Source organism: Onthophagus taurus, chromosome 2 (genome assembly GCF_036711975.1).
Source record: "Onthophagus taurus isolate NC chromosome 2, IU_Otau_3.0, whole genome shotgun sequence".
Classification (NCBI taxonomy): domain Eukaryota; kingdom Metazoa; phylum Arthropoda; class Insecta; order Coleoptera; family Scarabaeidae; genus Onthophagus; species Onthophagus taurus.
In genome coordinates this window covers 24321518-24344851 of record NC_091967.1, presented here as the reverse complement: position 1 = coordinate 24344851, position 23334 = coordinate 24321518, and the positions used below count along the sequence as shown (strand labels likewise).

The 23334-nt window shown below is 35.3% G+C and overlaps 1 protein-coding gene and 1 long non-coding RNA gene across 4 annotated transcripts in view; both read left to right on the top strand.

Moving 5' to 3' along the window:
• LOC111413156 (Ecdysone receptor) overlaps window positions 1-23334 on the top strand; it is a 178548-nt gene that overhangs the window by 54305 nt on the left and 100909 nt on the right. For all 3 annotated transcript variants that reach the window (XM_023044040.2, XM_023044038.2, XM_023044039.2), the window contains exon 3: window positions 10061-10693. In XM_023044040.2, the coding sequence (XP_022899808.2) occupies window positions 10144-10693 (550 nt within the window). In that variant the 5' untranslated portion in view covers window positions 10061-10143. The remainder of the gene's footprint in view (window positions 1-10060; window positions 10694-23334) is intronic.
• Window positions 5684-7419, top strand: LOC111415686 (uncharacterized). Its single transcript, XR_002706434.2, has 3 exons — window positions 5684-6014; window positions 6073-6544; window positions 6597-7419. It is a non-coding gene; the product is annotated as an uncharacterized lncRNA (long non-coding RNA).

Below are 23334 nucleotides of genomic sequence, written 5' to 3'. Positions count from 1 at the left end.
GTATTCTACCATACTCATATGACCGCACGACACGTACACGGCGATTCTGGCTGTATATGGAGGTGATGGCGGGGGCGGGATGCCCGGGACTACAGGCAGACAGCTCGGTCCCGGAGGAGGAGGCGGTTGGTAGGGTGAGGTGGTCTAGACTGTTTGGGAAGGGTAATAAGGCTGCCACGCTGATCCTGCAGATCGTTACCCGAGTAGCGGCGACGAAGAGTGTGCCGGCGTCCCTGGAACAAGGACGAGGTCGTGGAACTGGGAAAGTGAAATCTACTCTTACCCCCCACCCGACTTCTCTACCCGCCCTTGTAAGCAAAAACTGCTCTGCGGTTTGCGCAAATTTCTGCAGACTGACAGTATTAAAGATATATCTCAATATTCTAGACACACAATTCAATTTCAAAACTATCTAAAAGTATTATGAAACATAACTTTTTGTACAATGAGACATCAATTTATTCTTTATAGCTCAAGCTGCTTTGATTTAAATTTTTCCTGCTCTAACGCAAAACATTCTAGCATAATATTAAACATAGTACAACTCATTTGCACAAAAGTATATTTTATGCAAATTCCTGAATTTTGAAAATAACTACATTAAATCTCGATATAACGAATTAATACGAAGATGGGAGTATCCTTTATAGCCAAAAGTCCTTTATATGAACAATTTTTAATTTGCACTTTTTTATCAGTTAGTTCTACTTTTAGTTCAATGAAATATAAAAAACAAGTAAAACTAGAACTAGAAAGTTTCGAGTTTAGCTGTGCGTCTTCAGACGCACTACCATATGCATATGGATGCAATATGACCCTGCATTTAGCCAGAGGGCGTGGTAAACCAACCAATTGCAGTCACCGTCCTATTTTCAGAGTCATAATGTTATACCGATGGCCAGATTAAGAATCAGAATGTTTCTAAGGAGACAAAGCATGACAGTTAGTTAATGTACGTTGTGAGTGCCGAATACGTATTTAATTCACCCATTATTTCAAGGCTGTGTAATTAAACGGAATCTTCCTGGATCTTTTATGCACATAAATATGTCAGATGAGAGATACAGAGCAAATTTAATAAACAAAGATGATATTTTAAAGTGGATTGCAGAATATGCAAATCTAACCTCGACAAGTAGGATCTTAAAATCATCCAAGAACAATACGCCTATTATTGTTTGAATCTGTATCAAACTTCCTCCTTGATTGTATGTAAGATTTTTTTGATGAAATATGTTCTGCTTTAAACTGCTAAGGATAACATCTTTATTTTTACTTATGAATATTACTGCCATCACACAAGTTACAGAAGGGTTAGTGCAACATAAAATTAAAAAGGGAAGTCAAAAAAAGCAAGCATTGAGCAAGAATCAGTAAGGTGCAAGAATGTTTCCATTTATGTTTTTAGGACGGAATGCCAGCTGTAATATTTATTAATGATAAACACAACCATAACCTAAATTCTGCCTAAACACTTTCGTTTTACATCCACCTCAGAAAACAAGACAACAATTTGAGGAATATTTTGAATGTGGTTTTAGAATAAAGAAAGCGATCAATTACCATGAATCGAAATTAGACTTAGAATATGGACCAAAAAGTGTGGATCTTGCTAACGCCCAAATTAATCCAAAGTATCGTTCAGTGCAGTTTTGGTTTGAAAATTGGAGAACTAAAAACTTAGGACCACAAGTTAGGCATACCAATCAGAAGGAATAGTTGTAAAGGATTCAGAGCCCATTTGTTCTTATAGTTGTAACTAAACTGATGAAAAGAGCACATAGTTTGCCTTTTTCCAAAGATATTGTATTCGTAGACAGCACTTGATCTTGCGATGCCTTTGGCAGTGATAATAACTGCCGGTCAATCAGTAAGCGATTACCAAGCTGAATTTCAGCTTCTGAAAGACACGGTGTTAAACGCGTTTTGTAATCAAGGTTTTCGTAAGTTATTTATTACAGATGATTCTAATGCTGAAAAAAAGTGCACTCAAAGCTGTATGCTCTTCTTCAAAAACTACTTTGTCTTGACTCCACGTATCTCAGTTTGTATGAGAGAAAAGACACATCTCACAAAATCTACGAAAAGATTTGTATAAACGGTTTCAAAACATTTTAGTCGCTTCCACAGATAGCCAAGCAACGGATGCATTTCATTCAGCATTTCTAACTATTCTGTGCCCACGTGGAAACTGTACTTGACAGATTATTGGAATAGAAAAGAAGATTGGTGTTCAGCTTACAGAGATTCGGCAACTCATGGGCATCAAACAAATAATTTCAGCGAGATTAATGTCAGATTATTTAAGAATATAATGTCTCAAGAAATAAGGCATATAATGCAGTCCCACTAGTAGATTTCTGTTGCACAGCAATGGAAGAATATTATCTGCGAAGACTGCGAAATTTCATTCACCAAAGAGACGCCAAATGTAGGTTACTTTTAAAAATATATCTGAAAAAAATTATATTTAAAAAAAGATGTTATCCAACAACTGTCCAATGCTTTCTTTTCCATTCCTAGCGAAAATACGGAAAAATTGTATGATATAGACATTTTGGCTGAATTTTGCAGTTGTCCAGTTGGCAGGTTAAGATCATTTTGTAAGCACCAGATTTTTAAACGCTCCCAGTTACAGCACAGAATCAAGGTATTTAATGGCCCAGTTATCATTTGGAGAAAATGCTTAGCCGATGGATTTTTATATACTATTTAAAGACCAACAACAAAACATGTCAGAACATATTAACACATCAAACCAATTAAGCTTGACAAGTACAGATGGAACGGAGAGGTGTCAGAGTTTAGAAGGAGATTCATCACCTAGTACATCGTTGTCCCTTATGGAAAAAACTGTAAGTGAAGATTCATTTGACTCACTACTTAATTTGATGAAAGAAATCAATAAAGCCTTTGGTACCAGCTCCCAAAGCTTTAAGAGGTTTGTTACAAGATTAAAGTCAATTAAAACCAAGAATGGATGGGAGGGTTTTTTAAATACTACCGGAAGCAATAGCGCCTTAAGATTTAACAGAAAATTGACAATTAACGTACGGCCAACATCAGTTGCTAGACGAAAGCCAGGCATTATAAGGGGATGTAAAAGAGTTCCTGTAGGGCGTTCAGAGACCGAAGAGACGTCATAATTTAGCGCAAAATGTCAAAGCGAATGCCATAAAACATGGCACAGCACATTAATGTGCCCTTTTATAGTCAAGTTATGTTTCGCTGTGCTTCAACAAGGTCATATTATTTTCCGAGTCTCCAGTTTTAAGTCTACAGTGAAGGATAAACAAGTAGTATGAATATTCTTAATTGAGCCACAACCGCAGCAAGAGTTTATTCGTTTAAAATAACATAATAATTGTTATTGTGTTACTATACCAATATCTTAATAAAAAAGTTTCATACATCGCAATGTTTTCTTTAATGTATATTAAATAAATTAAATGACAGATATTTTTGCAAAAGAATAAAAATATGAATCCAAAATAATTACAGCAATATTTAAAACATTCTGACCCTTAATCTGGCCATCGCATCGGTATAACATTATGACTCTGAAAATAGGAAGGTGAATGCAATTGGTCCGGGTTACCACGCCCTTTGGCTAGATCCAGGGTCATAAAAAGCAAAGTATGACATTGTTAATGTGCATGTTTTGACATGTTTGAAGAAAAAATATATAAACCAAAACTGTATTTTTAGATACTTCTATAGATAGATTAGACAAATCTTATACTTTAAAATTAAAAACATAAATGTATATTAAAACATGAAAAGAAATTTGTTATTGTTTATTTTTTTAGGTTTCCTAATTAATAGGATAAAATAATTGAATTTGAACCATTAACAGTTTCTCCTAAAGTATATACGATTCCAAAATGAAACGATATTATTTTTATCTAAAGTGGCTTAATCCGTGAAATATAAACAGCATAAAAAATGCAATAACAATTAATACGAATATTTTCATTAATAATTTAATATTAGACACATTGCCGACAATTCATTAACTTTTTTAGTGTGGATGTCATTTTAATATAAGAAACTGCAGTGACGGTGACATAAATTATAGCGACTGTAAATAATTCACTGCAATTTCGCACGTGTCGCGACACTTTAGCAGGACATTTTCCTAGCAGCATTTATTTCTATACTCAATGTTTTAATGCGACAGAATTGCTGCGAAAAACCCATTGCGACTGTTTAATTTTGCGATGGTTTGTGGAAGCTTTTGACACCTCATAAGTGGTTTTTATGCGTTACAGAAAAAGTAGATATTGTATACACCTACCTCATTTATGATTTATTTTAAACGAGGCATAATGCAATGTTTCGCATTAAAAGTTGGCCAAAATTCAAATTTCTGTTTTACCAAAATAGGTGGAAAGCTATAAATCTTGTAGTCTAAGAAATAGGGAGAATGAGGAAGACCTTTTAAGTGATAAAACCTTCAGCGCTTGATATTCTCTATTTCTTGGGTTTTCGTTTAAATTGTATATTTTTTTCATTACGAAATGGAATTTTCTAGACGAAAACTATAATCTATTTCATTACTATTACTGTTTTATTATCACTTTAGTAAAAATTTGTTTCCATTCAATAAGAATTGACGAAATAACAATTACTTATTGATAAATATTTGTTTTGGGGAAAGTTACTAATAGCTGCAGGTACATATTATTTATCTTTATTTGATGTTAGTTAAGTCAAATATGCTTTCAAAGTACTCAAAACTCCCCAATGAAGTGTTAAAAATGTAACGGTTTGTAAAAGACGTAGTAAAACATTTTTAGTAATAAAATTATACTAGCAATAATGCGCAAGGCCAATACGCTCACAGAGCAAAACAATCTTTACGACTTATTTAGAAGACTATAATAAACCATGAACATATCATTCAAAATTGTTATTGACACCATAAGCATGTTGCAGCAGTTTTTAATGAGATCATCACTGCCATCAAACTATAGAAAATAACCCTAAAAGGTGAGTTTTAAGTACAACAATCATGATACTTAGATCATAAAGTCTAACCTTGGCGAACACATGAGCTTTCCATCTGTTTTCGCAGAATGGACCATCACTTTTTGAGTGACAGTCGTTTTCGTGAAACATACATCATCATAATCAGCGTTTTACAGACTGGCGAAAAGATAGTCTCTTTGCTATACAAACATAGCTTGTTAACTGCAAAAGTGTCAAGCAAAAACTTTCCTACAACCAATTGCAGGATACAGAACCAAGTTTTCGTGAGGCACAGAATGTCATGTCTATATATATAATGTCATATATTGACGATGAATATTTCTCAACAATCTCATTAGGCATCTCAAGAATACCTCGTACATCGAGGTTGTTACCTCTGGAATACTCTAATTAGATACCCTTACAGCGAGATAATCTGATTCTTTATAAGGCATTCTTACATTTTACTTTTGAAAACTTTTTGAAATCAGGAATCTGATGACTGTAATGCTGTAGGGAATCGATTAGGTGCTCACGTTCGTATTTCATGTATAATAATGCCAGATCTGATATCTGTAACCATCTCATAGACGGCCTTTTTAGTAACCACCAGGGTTCGATAGTTAGGAAGAAAGGCTTTATCACTCCTTATTAACTGACCACTACTAACTCATTTGTAACCAATTGCTCCGAATATCTTTTGTTTTGTGACGCCAAACTTTACTAAACCGATTTTTTTTTTTTTTTTTAAATTTAACAAAATAAAGAACGATAACAAATTTTTCGACAAGGACAAAACTAGTTTTACCACCCTGATGTACGCGAGTCCTCGACCGGCTCAGTGAAGAAGGGAGGGGTATTTATATGGCGCCACACAGTTAATCCCGCGTACAACACGAACTGTGACGTGGTATGATGGAATATGGTGATATAAACATATAACACAACAAAACATAAACGCTCAACAAAATAGATTTTGAGTTACACACAATATTTATTAAAAAAAAAAAAAATTCCGAAGAAAAAAAAAAAAAAATATATAGGTAAGTAAAATAAAGAAAAAAAAATCAATAACAAAATTATAAATCAGTGAACTTCTAGGTTAAATCAACAAAGAAAACGAAAATTATATTGATGTTTGCGAGTTTTTCAAAACTAAAAGGAATTACTCAAATAAAATAAAAAAAAAATATATCAAGAAAGATGGAAATTAAAAATTAACACGCGTCTGACTCCGTATGGTTGAGCTCAACGTGAAATCGAGAATTAAAAATAAAAAAAAATTAACGCCAAAAATAGAATAAAAAAAAAATCACTCGCCAAACAAGAATTCACAATAATCAATTCAAATGATATATATAAAAAAAATTGAAGTTCAGATGAAATCTTCTTTCAGAAAAAAATCAAGGATTTTCTTAAGGAAAATCAAATACAAAAAAAAATATGTTATAGATAAATTCTTCAGTAACCAAAATAATAGTATGTTGTTCTATCTGACCTTTACTCCAAGTCTTGATCACCGGTCCAAACAAAAAAAATATCTTCAGCAACAAATTCTGGTGATTCAGGAAAGGTAAAGTTTATTCTTTGTTTCTCTCCAAAAAAAAGATAGTTATAATCCTTAGGACGTAAAGAAAATTATCCAAGGACACTGGTTCCAGATTATTAAAAAAAAATGTTCCGAAAGAGATGCCAAAGGTTGCTCCCCTCAATAAAACCTGGATATAGAAATAAAACAAATGAAACGTGGAAATATTAGATTTAAGAATTTTTCTGTTAGTAGCATAGTTTTTCTGTTTAAGTAGTTAGAACGATTTTTTTTTTAAAGTAGTTAGTTTCTCTTTTTTTTTTTTTTTTGAAAAGTAGTGAGTAGATTGTTTGTTAAAAAAAATGGGTGGAAGAAAAAGCCAAAAGTATTTAATAAAGACCTTACGAACATGCTTACCTCTGATGTTCGAGGTTTAACCAGAAGACAGAAGAAACTTTAAAGAAATACGTTGAAATCCGGAATCTCCGTACAATTTGGTAAAAGAAAGACACTTTTCCAAAATTTTATTTCGAGTGATGAATCCCACAAAAATGGATTAGAAAAATTTTTCACCCCAAAACCAAAAATGGCGAACCAATCACTTTCTTAAACACTCGAAAACACGTATATTCTGGTAATATAGCAAGAACAGAGAGAGACCGAGAAGAAACTGGAACCGTCTTTTATACCCAAAAATTCGGAAATATCAAAAAAAAAAAAATTACGTCTGCGCAAGATCATGTACTTACGACACCCTCTCAAAAGCAAAGGAAGAATTTGTAGTATGATAGGAATTGAAAGGGATTAACAACAGGGATACTCAGAATCTGTTGCTGAAAAAGATAAAAAAAAATAACAAATGTTAATAATAAACAAAATGTAAACAAAGTAAATACAAATAAAAATAATAAATTTCCGAATGTATGCAACTCACAACCTATAACAGATAAACAAGTCACCCACACATAACATAAAAATTTCGGAACGTAACAGTTTGTACTAACTCTCAGTTGCATTTATACCTAAAGTTGGAAAGGTTGCTCTTGGCCTACAATACAATGCAGTTTTTTTTTTTCAATGACCCTTATTAGCTACCAGTGGATCCCAATATTATTTTACAACAGAAATTTTCAGGAGGAATTGAACGTCAAGATTTCGGTAGAAGGAACAATATAATTAGGTATAGATCACTCTTTCAATTACTTTTACAAATCTTAAATCAAAACAACGACTACAAGAATTTTTGTGTTTTTCAGGACTTACTCTATTTAAGTTTTGGTGCTTATATCTATTTGTTCTTAGTACAAGCAAATTTATTGCGTAATCAACGATTCAGAATTCCTTTTCGATATTGAAACAAATTAGGACAAATTATACCACGTAGTATAGTAATGGTGTGTGAAGGAAATTTCGTCGAATGACACTCAACGTCTTTCATTCAGACTTGATAGTTCCTAATAGTTGCTGCTAATAACTTTTACACTTTGTATAGTTCTCCACGGTTTCCATTTGCCCATAAATAGCTCCTAACAGGTCTCAATAAATCCGAATGTCTTCCACTTTATTCGAATAGGTTCGAGTAGTTAGGAATGAATTATTAATGCAAAGTAGAAAGAACATTACAAGATGATTACCTTAAAATAGACTTGATGTAATGAAGCTAAACAAATAGATTATAATCCGACGAAGTTGAAATCTGTTATACAATGAATTACACCATTGCTATTGTTTCAGTTTATGTTTAAAGAATTACAATTAACATACAGTGCGTCCGTAAAGTAACGGATATAGGCGATAAAATCATTGTAAGCGGTTTATGGAAAAATCCCTACCTAATAACCAGTCACTGAAAAGAGCTATGTTTTTTAGATATAATTACAGATTGATTGTGTATATAAGTATGCACATCGTAAACAGATGTATCTACAGATTATTGGACAAATTTCCACAGCGGAGATACACGTTGAAAATTAGAGATAAGATTATAAAAGAAAAATTTAATATTAACATAAATTTTGTGGTGAAAATATTGTCGAATTTTTAATGTTGCATACATCGACGCTGCCAAGCCAAAACTGTTTGATTTAAAATTCCTGTTCAACGGTGTAGTTAAGTAAAAAGTGACCATTTTGTCGTTTATGCCGTTTTGGCTTGGCAGCATCGATATGTTGAAATACGTGTTTAAAGAAGATTGCAGAATTCGAAATCAATATTTAACAAGTGCTGATTATTCAAGATGCTAGATAAAAGTAGAAATCGCTTAATTATTAATCTCCTAGACTTAGTTTAATCCCAAACTTCAAGGAGATTAATCGATGTAAATTCAAACTTTTGCTTAAAATTTGAAGCTCAACCAAGGGAATGCCAAATTTTTTCTCTTGGAGTCTACAACCTATCATCAATGCAATGTGTATCAGACGTCTTCTTATATCTTAAATGTATACCAAGTAATTTCACACTTTGTTATAGAGTTTAGACAGTGTAGTTATTGATTTTTCGTTGAAATCTATATTTCAATTATTGGTCCAACTTATTCTTATAATTTAGAGTTTGGCCTTTATGATTCCATACTTCTTATTCTAATATGTACTTTGGCCGTTGCTACTCCATACTTTTTCTTGCAGTTTAAAGTTTTACCAGTAAAATATCAATGATTTTGTATCAGCTTAGAGTTTGTATCAGTTGGAATATAGGCCACTCCAATCAATTTTATTGAAAAAGAAGCAAAAAAAAGCTAAATTTACATTGGAAAGACTTTATGTACAAGTCGAGAAACACTGGCAACACTTTAGTTTTCAACCCAATGATTCTGACCAATTGTCAACTGCAAAAAAATGTCTGGAATTCTTCAAAAACAAGGTTGGTACTGCAATGGCCTTGCATTTTATAGAAAAAAAAGAATTAAATTATTGTGGCTAGATTCAAAACTGCAAAATAGTATCAGGAATTACGTTGACCGAGTTTCAACTGCGAAAGAAAGGTGAAAATTACATTTGCCAAGACTACTCCTGTGCTGACTCCTACGTTGACTGACTTCCAAACTGGAAGAAATGTTTGAAATTATCTGAATCAGTCTCCAGAACGTGGCATGAAAAGTTAGAAATAAACGTAAATCGAAACATTAAGAAAATGCTAGGAATTATACTGATCGAAATTCTTACTAAAAGATCAATCTGAAATTACACTAACAAGGTTCTAGACTGCCTGAGGAAGTTTGTAAGTTCACTGGCAAGGCTCCAGAATTTAAAATAGAAACGAATTAAATAGGAACTTTTAAAGTGTAAATCTGGTGTAATAGATTTACAGATTTTGTCGGTTAGTACATCTGCCCAGAAAGCTTGGAGACATAGGTTTTGAATCTTGGCTCTTAATTTTCTTTACACTGTTAAATATAGCAATTTTGACTACATTCAGTTATTTTTAATTAATCTTGTCTGCCGTAGCTGCTTGAACGTAATAATAGTAATGTTGTAAAATTCGCATGTTCTTTCCTGTACTTATACAATGTGATATGTTTTAATAGATATACAGGAAAATTGAATGTTTTTCTTTATTTTGTAGATTGTGATAATATGCCACACCTCGACCCACGACGGTAACCAAACCCCCCGCCCTCGACCGCCCAATGTAGCGACGTGTAAACGATGGACGTCAAACGCGAAATGATCTACAGGGACGGTGTGCTGCTGCAGATCAAGTCGGAGCAACGGTCACCGGGCAGCACATCCGCGGCGGGTGCCGCCGCTACGATCCTCTTGTCAGGCGGAGGCGGTGGCGCCGCTGTTATGACGACGATCGGCGCTGATGGCGCTAGCAACAGCCACCAGCAACCACACCAACAGCAGCCTCAACAGGGGCCCTGCAATGGCTTGCTGACGACGCTGCCCAGCAGCAGCAGCTCGACGCCGGCGGCGATCGTAGCCAACGGCGTCGTCGCCAACCTTCCCATCAGTAACGGTATGAACGGGAACAATCGCGCTTTCGGCGGGATAACCGCGGGCACGAAAAGGCCGCGTCCTGATGATTGGCATAGCGGTGCTAGTCCCGGGACAATTGGTGCGGGAAGTGTTGGAGGTCCGGCGTCGCCGCCGGTACAACAGACTTATATTATGGGGAACGGGTATCCTTCACCAGGATCCAATGGGAGTTATGATCCTTTGGACCTTGGACCGTATAGTCCTAACGGAAAAGCAGGTAAGTCGGTTATTTATAGCCATATAGAGAAATTAAGTACCGGGTGTTTAAAAATTGTGTTCTGATATTTTACCCACTTATACTTCTCATCAAAACAAACAAAAAAGTCTTAGTAAACTTAGGTCCTAAAATCAATTGTTTCAGAGATATAGTCGTTTAGTCGTGTTACCCATGCAAAACTAAACACATCTTGTCTTTAGTTATTGTCGATCTCACGTCACTTCCGCTGGTGTAGTTGGCACTTTATGTACGCTGCTGCTAATGGTGGGTTCTTTTAAAACAACTCACCACGATGCTGGTCAACCTCAATCTGGGAATACTCCTGCATTAGAAGAGATGTTTTGAGTAGGGTTGAAGAAAATCCAGGTACTAGTGTACGAAGGATCTCTGCTGCAGTAAACATTAATGCCTCTCTAGTTTGGAGAAGTTTGCAACAATTGTATCCTTACCATGTTCAACGAATGCAAGAACTTGTCGCTCCTAACTACGTTTCGAGAAGAGCATTTTTCACGTTTGAGCGGATGAAAGTCCTCACGCTGCTCCGCAATCAAGAAGCCAGAATAAGTTTTCTGTAAATGTTTGGCTTGGTATACTTGGTGACCAATTAATAGGACCAACGATTCTTCCTAATCCACACGTTGGCTGCCACCCAATTAAGTAATTCCCTAGGGGCCACTGTAAAAGAATGGTACACTAGACTTTCTTTTTTGAAAAACGACATCTTTTTTACATGTAAATGGTATATATGAGGGTAGAAAGCAAAAATATGTGAGTTCACCGGTGATCCTTATGGCACTGCAATAACAACTGTTTTACTTTAGTGCCATGAGGATCACCAGGATTACTCAATACAAAAATTATCTTTGTATTTTCAATGAAGTTGTATAAAACATGGAAAACACATATACTTGTCACAAACATGACATCTTGTGGAAACTAATTTTCCTTGTTTTAGTGCCACTGGACGTCCTTCTTTTGCAGTTTCTGCCTAACAATTTGTACATCTTCTTTTTCGCCGATTGTTGTTATCCTTTTCCTCCCTTTGCACTAAGCTGTGCTTCAGGGAATCTGAACGTTTTGGTGTAACGTCATTCTTTTTAATACCTAGCACCTCAAGCACAAGCATCTCCCTGAATGAGGCAAATCCTTTTGTGAAAATGATTGTAAATGAAAAGCGCATTGACTACAGCAGTATTCAATAGAACCTAAAGCTACTTTGTGATTACCATCTGATGATTTTTCTCAAGGGCATCAAAATAACTTGACATTTGCTCCGAAAGGTCTATCCCTTGCTTGTCCTTGTTGTATTCTAAAACAGCAACTGGCTTACAAACTTCCTCTCCCAACCTGTTTTTTCGTCCAGTTGTCATCTTTTCCAAAGTATGTTTTGTGCTTAGAAAGTAAACATCGCGTTTTTCCTTCCACTTTCCAACAACAATTCCTTTCGAATTTTGTTTACCAACCACGTCTCCTTTTTTAAGTTTTTTTCTCATTATATCCTTTGGTAAGTACTTCCTTTTCTTCCTTAGGGTACCTAATAAATGGATATCTCTCTGCAAAAGTAAAATTGCCAATGGCACTGATGTATAAAAGTTATCCACTACTATAAGCCTTTCCTCAGATAAATATGTCTCTGCAAGTTCCATAACTACTCTTTCAGCAAGTCCAGCAGACTGCAGTCCAGTAACTGTTTGTCCAGAATACAGTGACATGCTTAATGTATAACCAATTGGATTGCACAATTTGAATATTTTCACTCCATACTTGTGGCTTTTGTTGGGAATGTACTGTCTGAATAATAATCGGCCACGAAAAGGAATCATTTCTCCGGGCACATATTTGTCATTGAACCGTTTCTTCATCATGTCAATTAGATTTCTAACTTTGTATAACCTATCACTTTTGTCAGCCGTCGAATTATCAGCAAACTGAACGAATCTCAGCAATAGTTGAAATCTATTTCTGCTCATTACTTTTGGAATGATACAATTTTTGTATAAAATGCTGGTGGACCAATAATCAGCTATTTTAGGATACTTTACAAATCCCATATAAAGAAGGACAGCAAAAAACTTCCACATTTCGTCTTCATTGGTATCCACCCATTTATTGATTCTGGCCGAGTGACTTGGTCGACTGTTTTGAATAGTAGTTGCAGCATTTTTATTTGTTTCGCGAACAATAACACTCAAAACTTCTGCGTCAAAAAACTTCCGGTATATCTGCATGGCAGTTACATTTTCTTGATTTTGTGTATCAACGTCATCAATTTTGTATGATTCTGAAACTAAAAACTGTATATGAAGTGGTAATTTGTCCACACGTATATCTTGCCATTCTTCTGTTTCCTGTTGCACAGCTTCCTCTTGAACTGACGTTTCAGGATCCACTTCATCCCCAGATTTCGATGACTCATCATCCAGCTTCCTTCAGAATCATCATCACTCTCAACTGCAGCTGCAAGTTCATGTTCTTTCAATTTTTTTATAGGCCTACGTCTAGTTACACCACTGGGCCTAAATCACTTTTAGTATTTGAGAAATAAATTTTAATCGACAATTTTTTCTAATTTTGCAATTTCCGCCGATTAAGTTCTAAAAATTCGTATAAAATCAATTTCTTGGAATATGAGTATGAAAATCTCCCAAAGTGTTAATAAAAGTGTCCTCTTTCCAACGAACCAATACGTTTTGAAAAATAATTTTTAGTTTTTGAGAAAACAATATTCGAAGTTTTGATAAAATTTTCGATGTTGCAGGTTTCATCGATAACTTTCAAAATTCGCTATAAAATTCATTTCGTGTGAAGGATCCTTGTGGAAATATCACCAATTATTAATTAAAGTATCCTCTTTTTAATGCAACAAACCGTTTTGAAATAATCGACAATTATTTCGAATTTTGCAATTTTCAAACAATATTTGAAGTTTTGATAAAATTTTCGATGTTGCATTTTCATCAATAACTTTCAAAATTCGCTATAAAATTGATTTCTTGAAAGATCCTTGTGGAACTATCGCCAATTATTACGTTAGTTGGCAAACATTTCGTTAGTTAGTTTGTTTTTTAAAGTTTTGTATCTTGAATCCAAACAAGTTCATATTTGGATATATTTGATTCAAGTAAGGACATATCTTATCAGCTTTCTTATTAATTTCATTTTTATTCAAATATCGCAGTAATGCGGCAATATAGAATATCACTCCAGAAATTATAACCATAATGGCCTGATAGATATGCCGGATATCCGGTATCCGGCTTTTCGCAAAATCACTATCCGTTCCATCACTAATCTCCAGCAAGGAATACAAAACGTCTATGAGACTATTCGCCAATCTCCAGGAGTCTACGAAAGATATCTAGCATGTCTTCAAATGGAGGGAGGTCATGTAGAGCATTTACTTTACGCATTTTATGTTCAGTTTTTATGTTCTGTTTGTATTTTCCCCAATTAAATAAACATTTGAAGACCAAGACCATTCACTATATAACACTGGAATTGTTTATATCTTCGATACCACTGTTTTTAGGACCTAGGTTTACTAAGACTTTCTTGTTTATCTTGATCAGAACTATAAGTGCGGCAAAATATAATTAGGAAAATTGCTATTCATTAAAACGGAAACTAAATCTTAATTCAATAAATTTATATTAGTAATATTTTTTATTTCTCTTTTGAAATAACTAAATTGGTTATAATCTTTTATGAAGAGGCCCATTCAATCAATACAAGTCCATAAATCTAGAAGCCATAAGTCGCAATTTCATCACCACGACGATCCATTTGGTTCATTTTCAATCTGTTCCGGTAGCGGCAAATTCCCTTCTGCAGATCTCGCCGTCGCCGTCCGTTTTCTCCCTATATAAATGGCCGTCCTAAATTTGGACCGCGTCCAATATGCTCTGCGAGACCGTCCATCGCGTACGGATTTATGGCGAATTCGAGGTTCGTTGCGATCAAAGGACACGTCGTCAGGAGCGATCTTGATTCGTATCCAGACCATCGTCCACCGATAATTCTTTTTTATAGACTGCAATTTTCAGTTAACCTCGTTCACAGTGTTTTAACGGTACCTTATACGTAAAATTTGTTGTTCATATTTGTTTTCTTTTACACTTTACTGTGTGAATATAATGTTCGAAGCCATAACATCTTTGTTGTGGCAAAAATTTGTTTTTTGGTTTGTGTAAACGGGTATTATCGCATCGTCCTTGTTGATATGTGATTATAGGTAATGGTGACAATTAAGTATACATTGACGTAGGTCTGGGAAAACATCGTGTTACAATATCTCTTTTCATGATTAAATGTGCCGTTAAATTTATTTATTTCTTTATTTTGTCTAATATATTTTGTGTTAAATTTTGATACAGTATTTACCGTATACAAATAATTTTTGACTCTTTTATTAAAGCTGGTTTTTCGTTTTGTGTCAACGCGAGTTTACCATAAGCTCAACCCTCGTCACAAAAGTCTTCCAGACAAAATTAATCCCTCCCTCTTTAATCCTTATTTCACTCGAAGTTATCTTTCCTATCTCAAAATTAATTACTCTCGTTTGTGACATAGTTGAGTCGTTGATATTGTTCCCGTTTCAAATGCTTACCCTTCGCGCAATTCGTCGAAAGGCAGATGTTCTGGTTCAATTATACCTGGTCAAGGTACCATCATAAGGGTGCCATCATTGTCACATCGTTTAGATTAATGGAAACGGTTATGATTTTTTTTGACTACACGTGCAAAAGTAGCATCTGGACTTAAATATGTTTATTTGGCTACCACTCTGTTCTTCTTTGCCGCAATCGGTAGCCTGCGGTCATTGCCCTGCATAATTGCATTTGTATATTTTCGCAATGAATCAATATTTTACGTATTCGAGGCGCATTGTGCTTGCGTCCAGAAGGGGCAAGACGCGCGTTCTTCCAACACACATCCTGCATTAGACACACCTCGGTCTCTCGGCGGAGGAGGCGCGTTCATTTTTAACTCTTCCACGTGAATATTAAGAGCCCCCGATATTGTGTCCGAGCTTGCTTCCTAATGGAACTCACGTGTCGGCTACAGTTTTCCCCGGTCGTACCACACTGAGAAATAGAAACAGGAATACTAGGAAAATGTAGACGGGTACCGTTCTTTGTCTCTTCTCACCGGACTTTAAATTAACCACCGTTCATTTATATATCTTCGTGGTACTACGACTTCTGCATAGCTATTATTAACTTAGAGAAGGTGGAATCTTCATTTATATCTTATTAAGTAATAAAACGAGGAAAGCTATTTATAAATGATTTGTGAATCTTTTCGTTTTTTTTTGTTCGTTTTAGATTTAAATAATTTTGTCCAATAATCCGTTAAGGATTCAGCCAATTTGCTCTTTCGTGTAAAATCCATTTCAAGTCCTATTCAAGTTTGAACATTTTCCTGACCATTTACTTCCAGTGGAAGCTTTGGGACGCAAAGCTCGTTTGCACAACAAATTGGGTTAGCGACATTGCAACTTCTCCACCGCCGTCATGGATTACTTAATTCGTCCAAGTTGGGCTTCTTTCGCGAATGTAGGTCAGTACTAAGTAGGTACGAGCTGAGGACGAGTTGATACAAGTTACGCTTCATTCTCCTGACAATTAGTGCCACGCTGTTGAAAAAGCAAATTTCCCGATGTAATCGTTTAAGTTGAAAGTCACTTCGTATCTTTTAACTATTATTGTGAAAGACCCATTTTGATAATCGAGCGTAAAAAGTAAAGGATGATGCGTTCTATAATGGATGTTATAGGGGGATTGACATGATACGTTTTGTTGTGATTAGAAAGAAATCGATTTTTTCTTCTACGAAAATATTTACCAATCGACCGGTTATTTTTATCGCTGCACCCAGCAGCGTCAGAAACGCGAGACGTTGGCGGCCGCGAAAAACAAACGTCTCCCAATTTAAATGTCTGTGAACTTTAAAGTGTATTCGTTTAGATTTAGTATAAGTCTCTAAGTAAGCAAGCGAGCGCGACAGAGAGAGAGGGGGGAACGAACCGTGCATTTTATAAATAGAGAGGACGAACTACGCAGTATTTTCGCGGTATAATCGCAGTCGCCGGTTGATAAACTTGGCAAGTTCAAGGTTTCCCGACAGCGCAAACATTCGCTGGCTTTTCCTATCGCTCTCTCAAGCCTGACTAACACGAAACCATTTTATGTTAAAAATAACTGAAATATTTCAGTATGGAAAAATACTGATGAATGTAATGAAATGACATCATCATATTGATCTTTGAAAGAGAAAGATATCGACGTGAAGGTAGTTTATTGATTATAAATAATGTAATAGCAGGTTTTTGCTGTCATGTCATTCCTAGGAGCTGGTGAGAATATCTCTCAATTCATGAGGGTACATGATAAAATATGGAATGACCGGATTGAATTCATTTCCAGTACGAAAGTTACACCACATGATAATATATGTATTACTGAAGGTCAGTGAGATGCTTGTACGTGTAATATAGACCTGATGCTGCACATCAACAACGTCGTCGGGAATACTCCGTTATTTTGGGCATCGCCTCCGCGATAGCAGCAGCAGGCACTTTTGGCAGATGTGCATTCTCCGTTGACTTTTATTCGCAGTAACCTTGGCTTCGTAAACCTGTGTCCTCTGGATATTTTTATAATACACAACAATCTCCAATATCATCGTCACCGATCCGTATCGCACAAACAGCCGAGTTGGTCAGTTTTCATCTCATCCACCTACTTTCTCTTTACTATTATTGCCTTTTTTTTTCATCAACCGACAAGCCATTATTTTTTTATCGTTTATTCACCACGGATTTCCACCACGCTGACGTCGACGTTTTTAATCCCACACGTGACGTAACGGGGGACTGGTAACACTCTGCCGCTATTGTAAGCGCGTTATCACGCGTGAATTGTTAGCATGCAGTTTTCATCAGCTATTTGCGTGCGGTGAAATTGAGGATGGTTTATGGAATATTTTGCTGTTGACGACGTAACGCGAGGTCATAATTTTATATCACAGCGAGTTGAACAAAAAACAAATTTTAAATCAATTTCTTGTAATAAAGCTGTTATTGTTACCTATATTTTTTTCATTAAAAGATATCAATTGAAAAACATCTATCTATGTATAGTTCAGTTTGTTGGTTCAGTTTTTAATCGGGAAACTTTACTAACAAGGGAAGTATCAGAACTGTCCCTCACCGATTTTGTTGAAATTTGCTATTTGCTATTGAGTTATAAGGGTTGGAAATCGGGGCGAAATATATATATTCGCTTATAGGTTGAAAACGAAAATAGCTATCGAAATGTGGTAAATGTAAACTGATATTCATTTTCAAAGAGCTTTCCATTGATATATCATACATATATCTCAGGGCTTCAGGGGGTAAACTACCCCTAGTTTTTTGGAATATTTTAAAAACTACCCTGACGATTTTGGCGGTGTTATGTATCCTTATAGCACGTTTAAAAATATTAATGACGTGTTGTTGCTTATTTACCTCTGACCATCCCCTGCAAAGTTACGGGGTATGATAGATAACCCCTTTCCTTAAGAATAATGTGATAAACTGTTACACTTTTGAACAATATTTTGAAAAAAACCATTAATTAGATGTAAATTAAGGTTTACGCAGTAAAATAAACCCTATACGACATTAAGGGGTGGTTGGGGTTAACTACCCTAACCACCCGAAAAAAGATTTTTTTTTTTGCGAAAATTGTTTGTCGATTTTGGTGCAATTTACCACGATGATTTTTTTATACGTTAGGTAGTACTATTGTAAGAACTTACAAGGATTAGAAGTTTGGTGTAGAAAATATATTTTCGCTAATTTCAGGAAGATACATTCAATTTAATTCTTTTCATAAACTCAAACATAAAATCATTCCTGTTCTCGCTATGAAGCATAGAATTGTCAACATCTCTGAACCTCAATTATTGCAAACTAACTTGACAAAATTAAAAAACATTTTTTTGTTCAATTCTTACCCCCACAAATTACTTAATAAATTACTTTTCAACGCTAACACCAATAATATCACTGAAGGCCTTTAGCCACCATCTAAGCTATTATATTAACTTCTTCTTCATCGTGTTCTTCGCCTTCTTCTTTTTCTTCGGTTTCCTGATCTACATTCACTACTGCCATGTCTATGTCTACTGCTTCTGTAGTCGTTATCGCACCATCAACGCTGACGTAATCATTAAAACTAACCCGTATCAGTTGAACTGACAAGATTTGTTGATAATTTTCCAATTCTACATCAGCAAATTCAGCCTATCAAAGAGTAAACCATATAAGTAAAAAGCTACTAACGAGCTACACCACGAATCTTACAACACTCTTATCGCTTGTAAAATATTCCATTTTGAGTTTTGTTGGTTTGATTTTATTGCCAAAATTGCTGCTCTAACAAGTCGTGCACGATATCGTTTCTTCATAGCCGCAATTATGCCTTGATCAAGAGGTTGCAGTGCACTTGTTGTGCTATCCGGAAAATAAACGACCTTAACATTGTGCAAATCAATTCCCATAATGTTGTGTGCTGGACAATTGTACATTGTTAACAACACTTTTCTGTCTAGAGCTGCCATGTTGCGTTGAAAACGAAGAAGCAATTTTCGAAATATTACATAAGTTACCCAGGCATTTTTCTGAGCAGTATAATGACATGGCAAATGGGAACGATCGAATTTATTTAAACATCTTGGATTTTTTGATTGGATCTTTCACAATTTAAAATCCAAAGTACGGTTTGGCATTAGATTGAAAAAAATACCAGTCTCATCAATATTAAAAACATCTTGATACATCTTGGCTTCAACCCGAAACGTTCGCGAAGCAAGTAAGTCGTAACTTATCCACTTCCACAAGGAAAATTTTCGTGTTCGCAATTACGATAATAGTTTGCATTGAAAAAACGCACTGAAAGACAACCTACAGGTAGCAGAACGCAATCACTTCTTGCCCTAACTTTCTTATTTGATGAAGGAAAAATTGGAACAAAGTTTTACCCGAGAGAGAATCTTAACCTCATTTCATGTTGACAGAAAACTAGAACTAACACTAACACTATCACTACAACTAACACTAGACCTAGAACTACAAACTTTGGGGTTAAGCTGTGCGTTTTTTGAAAAAATGTTTGACGTTTCGGATGCCATGTTGTAACCTTCTTCAGAAAACAAGTTCGAAGGGAACCCGAAAGTTTTTAGTTCTAGGTCTAGTGTTAGTTCTAGTTTTAGTTTTACGTTTAGAAACATGTTAAACTATTCAAAACGGAAAGATTATTCCATGTTACACCTATAGAATCTGAATTTGGAAGATTTTGAGCTATTTTAGACTCGAATTGTTGAATTGTGTTTTGATGATGTTGAATCTGGTAACGTTGCCAACCTTTGCATTTTAATTCACTTTGGCCCACTTTTCCACCTTTAGATAAATTTAACCGATAGATAATTACCATGGTTACAGCGGTTTTAAGCGCTCTCATTGGCTAAGAGCACCAATTTATCTATCGGTTAAATTTATCAAGAGGTGGTAAAAGTGGGCCTTAACCAATTTAAAAAACGCGTATGCAAACGCGTAAACGAAGTTAAAAATTTCCTATAAGACGAACATAGTCTTAGAGTTTTCTCCCCGTTCAAACAAGAAAGTTGTTCATCCCAACACGATTTATTCGCGGCGAAAATTCGTGGTTTCAGATCAATTTTGGCAAAGAAACCGTTTCTGCAAACGCGTGATTGAAGTGTGTCGTACACCGTTTGAAAAAGCAGAAAATTTCCTATAAGATGTATAGTATAGTTCTAGAGTTTTCTCCCTGTTAAATAATAAAGTTAATATGGCAAGAAGTATTTGCGAGTTGCCACCTGTCGGTTCTTTTCCAGGAGCGTTTCTTTTACTGACGCCGGCAGATATTGACGGACGAAAACTCGGAAGTTTAGCTTTTTTCGAATGTCTAAACCGTTTGTTTCATTTCGGTCTGGTAACGGCTGCACAAGGCCTTAAAGTTGGGCAATTTTGAGGTGATTTAAATGCAGTGTGTCGTTTCTTATTTTTTTCTGCCCTTATTATCAACATATCGGCGGACGAAAACACGATTTAAGATATAGAAAAACCAAACTTTCCAACCATGTTCTTAGGTTTTTGCTATCATTCTAGATAACAAACATATTGGCCCGAAAAGTAAATTGAAATACAAGGGAAAAGTTTGTTGCTGGGCTGAAAACCGATTGTGCAAACGTGGGATTGAGATGTGTTATATACCGTTGAAAAGACCAGAAAATTTCCCATAAGACGAATATAGTTCTAGAGTTTTCTCCCCGTCAGATAAGAAAGTTATTGACCCAAGCGTGGTTTACCCGCGTCGAAAATTCGTGGTTTAGGTAGTTCTTAGTCAGAAAAAAGGATTGTGCAAACGTGTGATCATGGTGTGTCACATATCGTTGGAAAGAGCACGAAATTTCCCATAAGCTGAATATAGTTGTAGAGTTTTCTCCCTGTCGAATAGGAAAGGTATTAGTGGAAAAAATATTTGCCTGTTTTCATCGGTAGGGGCTTTTTCAGCTGACACGCTGATAGATTGGCAGACGAAAACTAGGAATAAGATAGTCCAGGGTCAGCTCTTTCTGAATATGTAAACCATTTGTTGAATTTCCCCAATCTTTTCCACAAAGACTACGACTAGTCCACAAGGACAGTCTAGCTTTGTGTAAAATTCCCTGCAAATGTCCATTCCATTTAGGTTTTGTCTAGGATTACTCCTAGATATTTGAGTTCCTTTAAGGAAGGAATTTCTTCACCTTGGATAGTTGGGCGGATTAGTCCATCCAACTTTCGTCTTTTGCGAGTTTATCGAGATATTTTCTCCCTTACACCAAGCGTAAATAATGATATCTAGGGTTACCTGGAGGACTTTGAATATCCCTATAAGGGCTAACATTTATATTAAGTATACTGATCTGTTAAATAGATAATATTAATAGTATGACTTAAAAATATGTTGTGTCTGTTATATCCAAAGTCCGTTCTAACAAGGTCCGTATATTGTGGTTTTACTGTAATTTATTTTAAAGTTCGAGCTGTAACGATCTTTGATGAGGGCGACCCAAGCTGTGAAACATAAACAAATAAACCAAGCTTAGCGAGCACGCGGTCTTCCACGACAATTTGAAATAATGAGAGAGTAAACTACGGTTAGTCGGTAGTAGTTGGACCACCCACTTTGAAAATTTTCAAAGCTTCAATGCCCATCGGGTCACGAGTTTGTTAAAATGACCAATCTATTTAATTTATTATTTCCATCAATACTTTCAATCCTTATAAATTAATATAATTTTCGAATTACACAAACTTAATCTATATAAATATCATTTTACGATTAGATAGCACCATTGTTTATCAACAACTTTCGCGTATACATTTCGGGTTAGCTCTGAAACATTAATCGGTTCATATTACAGTTATTGTTGGCGTCTGAAAATAACGGTAAAGTGAAATTTCAAAAGTTAATTACACGCAACGCCGCCCGAGGCGGTGGCAATCACCACATTACGTCATTGGTCCAGACACCGCACCGGGGCAAAGCAACTTACAAAAATTTAGCAGTGTGTATGGTATTGAGTTACCGGTTAGCGACCTCTGCACGCGGCGCGGTATACCGCAATAATTCCGCCTGTTGCTCATAGATGGCGACTGTAATACTCGCATTACAAAAAAAAATCATTTGTAGTTATTTAAGCGTTATTATTATTGCTTCTAGCGGTGTGTTAGTTATATTGTTGGTTTGGAAAAGAATCGAATTCCTAAATATATAATACATAGTTATGTTTCGAGGAGTTAAGACGTGGTTAAGTAAAAATTGAAAGAAAGTTAATTCTTCTATGACCTGATTACTTACAATTATAATCCATATGTTTTTTTAGTTGTTAAGCGAAACAAAGACTTTTAAATTACTTTATTAACAACTAAAATGTAGTTCTAATACCAACAAAACAATATTTGAGTAACTACGCCCCAAAAAATAAATATTTAATTTTTTCCGATCTTTTCAGATTGTGTAGTTTCTTTATTACCAGGGAAGATATCTCAACACACAATCTACTAGGTTTTATTACGTTACAAATGGAACACCAATTCCTTGTACTTTTGTTCCTTGCTCCACCACGCATATGGCAATGCCCCAATATCAAAATTCTGGCTCACTATATTATTTATTTTTGAGGTGGAATATTTGGCTTTTAAAGACGTTTGATCAGACATCTCTTTATCAGCTGAAAGCTACCATCTTTAATTACTGACGTCTCGTAAATTTTGTCGAAATGTTGTTTGCTTTATAAACAATACATTATTGACCAGGGCAAAGAACACCATGAGTGGCTAACGGTGAACATTTCTGACAACGTTATACAATGTGCAATTGGTCAACTAAATCCACCCCAAATTTGGTATTATTGCAAGATGTGATTATTTTTGGTTTTAGTTGCAGGATTAATAGGCATATCATGATGCATGGTTGTCAACACTTACACAACCTTATTTTTCTTGGATATATGTTACAAATCTGAATTTTTTACCTTAGAGCCCAAACAGGGAATGTTTTTGTTGCCCTATTTTTGACTATTTGCAA